General features: G+C 42.2%; 1 protein-coding gene across 1 annotated transcript in view; it reads right to left on the bottom strand.

Moving 5' to 3' along the window:
- The window catches only part of LOC130389668 (genetic suppressor element 1-like), a 26,309-nt gene that overhangs the window by 14,636 nt on the left and 9,173 nt on the right, over nucleotides 1-2,500 (bottom strand). The window contains exon 2 of the mRNA XM_056599551.1: nucleotides 1,701-1,877. Coding sequence (XP_056455526.1) covers nucleotides 1,701-1,875 — 175 coding nt within the window. The 5' untranslated portion in view covers nucleotides 1,876-1,877. The remainder of the gene's footprint in view (nucleotides 1-1,700; nucleotides 1,878-2,500) is intronic.

The following is a 2,500-nucleotide window of genomic DNA, read 5'->3' as shown; positions in this document are numbered from 1 at the left end:
AAGCAATATAATGATATATTGTTTAAATGTAGTTTGGGGCCATTGAACGAAGAGCAGTCATTCCCGGTCAAAACTGGTCCATGCCATTTTCAACTGCTTATACTTCAGATATTGGGGGGGGGGAATTCCTCCTGGGTCCTGAACTGACACAGTCCATTATTGACAGCAGTAAAGCTGAAGTAAATACCAACAAGCTACCATAACACCACCATATCACCACTAAAATTGACGTATTTCTCTGTCCTTCCTCTTCAGTTAGTCCATAAAATATCATAAATAATGGCAAACGCAATGACACATTTACCAGAACACAAAGATTGTTAGCCTTGTTTGATAAGCAGCCAAGAAAAAAAAAGCCTAGTCTAGATTTCATAATGATAGCTATAAGTTTCATATGATCAATAAACGATTTACAATTCAATTAAAAATGCTGGCCAGCTGGTGAATAACTTCACTGACCGCGTAGGATTGGCATTGAATGTTTTCTACTCCTTTATAGAACTAAATGCAGTTGTACCGGACCAGGTATGGAACACATTAAAACTCCTTTAGCACCAAAGTATTATTACAACCCAAGTGCTGGAATAAGTATATGATTATATGGGGGTCATCCCGATGTTCCCCGGGTGCAAGGGGTAGGGTCAGGTTTAGGGTTATGGTTAGGGTTAGGGTTACGGTTAGGGTGAGGGTGAGGGTTAACCTTAAACCTAACCCTAACCATAACCAATCGGAGGAGAGCCATTCTAACCAATCAAAGGCGAATCAGAGGCAAAAAAAGGCGGTGCTTGCCACTACCATCCTACGAAGAAAAGATTTGCTCTCCGGATCCTATGTTCCCCGGTCACATACAAAGCGGGGAACATAGGACCCGGGGAACATAGCACTCGGGGAACATAGGTACGCTCCCATTGTATGCTAACCTGGCTAGCCATTTGTACCGTGGCTATCCACTACTGCTCTTTAATGGCCCTAGCGTGGGGTATGAACTGGCAAGGATCATACGTGGATTGTTTTAAAATATATGATAAGCTAGTAGCCTATCCTGATCAGCATATATTACCTGCCCCAAGCAGGATCTCAACCAGCATCCCCCGGATTCAAAGCCAAAGACTTTTACTTTATCACCGCTGAACTAAAGCATGCAACCATTAATGGTGCTTTGGGTAAGATTTAAAAGCTTTCATTTGTCATTTGTAAAAAAAAAAATTGTATTGTAACTTCTCTATTCACAGCTCTAAAATCGTACCTACAGAGATTTTAAGGCCAAATGATGATCCAGTAAAACAATACACAGACAGACTCTGCTGGAGACGTGTCCGACCAGAATGACAGAGAACACGTCATCATGGCCAAGATCGTTTCTGGTGACCACGCATATCTGGCGCTAGAACACCGGTGCCAGATGAAGAATGGCTCGCCATGAGACTACCGCTCGAGAATATCCTGTGCATTTTGTCAATACATTGCAAAAAATGCACATTAAGTGGTAAAATATTAATGTATAATAATATGAATATGAATAATGCAAGTTATATTTTACAACAAAAGCCATTTTATATGGTACCTGGAAAACAGAATCTGGAAATTACAAAGATGGAGGCTGGATGATGGATGAAAAGTAAGAGTATACAGAAGTCCTCAATGTGCACGTTTCACGTGTTGGAGTCAGTGGTCATGATGTTCTCCGGCGCCACACTCACCTCTGGGGTCCTCAGCCTGTTTGGCCAGTTTACGGAGGGCGGCAGCGAATCCGGAGTTAGCAGACTGGGCAACGGCGTTCCCATTTGTAAATGGACTGAGTGGACTGACCGTGGCAGTGGTGCGCGTTGCCGTAGAGATCATTCCTAATGAAGGTGATCTTGACCCATGGTTCATTCCTGCGAGAGAGGATCAGAAGGTAGAGAGAGATTGACTTCACACTACTTTCAACGTTCAGGAGTAAAAATCTTTTTCAAACTGTTGAGAGCCCTGCCCCCTTGTATGAGTCACTTAATGACTTAAATTAGGAAGGCTGTTTGTTACTTGATTCTAAATAGCCTACGTTGAGCTAATATGTTCCGTTAGTCAGCAAAACATCACATTGCTGACACAATGAGGTTAAAGCAAATCCCTCAAGTAGAAACCCTGCATGAGCATGTGCGTGCGAGCGTGTGTGTGTGTGTGTGTATGAGCGTGTGTTTGGGTGTGCTGCATGCAGGCGTCGAGGTAAACCCATTGCATCTAGTAAGATATATTCTAGCTCTGACAGAATCTGTGATCCAAACATCAACCTTTACAAGTTACACATTGAAGCAGATCCATCCACTTCCACTAGCCAGACCTAGGACGTAATATTAATTGGTATGAATTAGGAATATATCTTTCTTGCACAAACATATGCAAAGGAAAGAGATTGTCAAAAACATTGCTGAAAGGCCATGGTCATGGGGCATACTAATGCCAATAGCAATATTAGGGAGTACAAAATACAGATATCGATATATCAGCCGATAATCAAAAT

This window comes from Gadus chalcogrammus, chromosome 9 (assembly GCF_026213295.1).
Source record: "Gadus chalcogrammus isolate NIFS_2021 chromosome 9, NIFS_Gcha_1.0, whole genome shotgun sequence".
In the NCBI taxonomy this organism is placed as follows: Eukaryota; Metazoa; Chordata; class Actinopteri; order Gadiformes; family Gadidae; genus Gadus; species Gadus chalcogrammus.
Note: the sequence above shows the minus strand (reverse complement) of the source record. Positions and strands in the feature narration are given on the sequence as shown.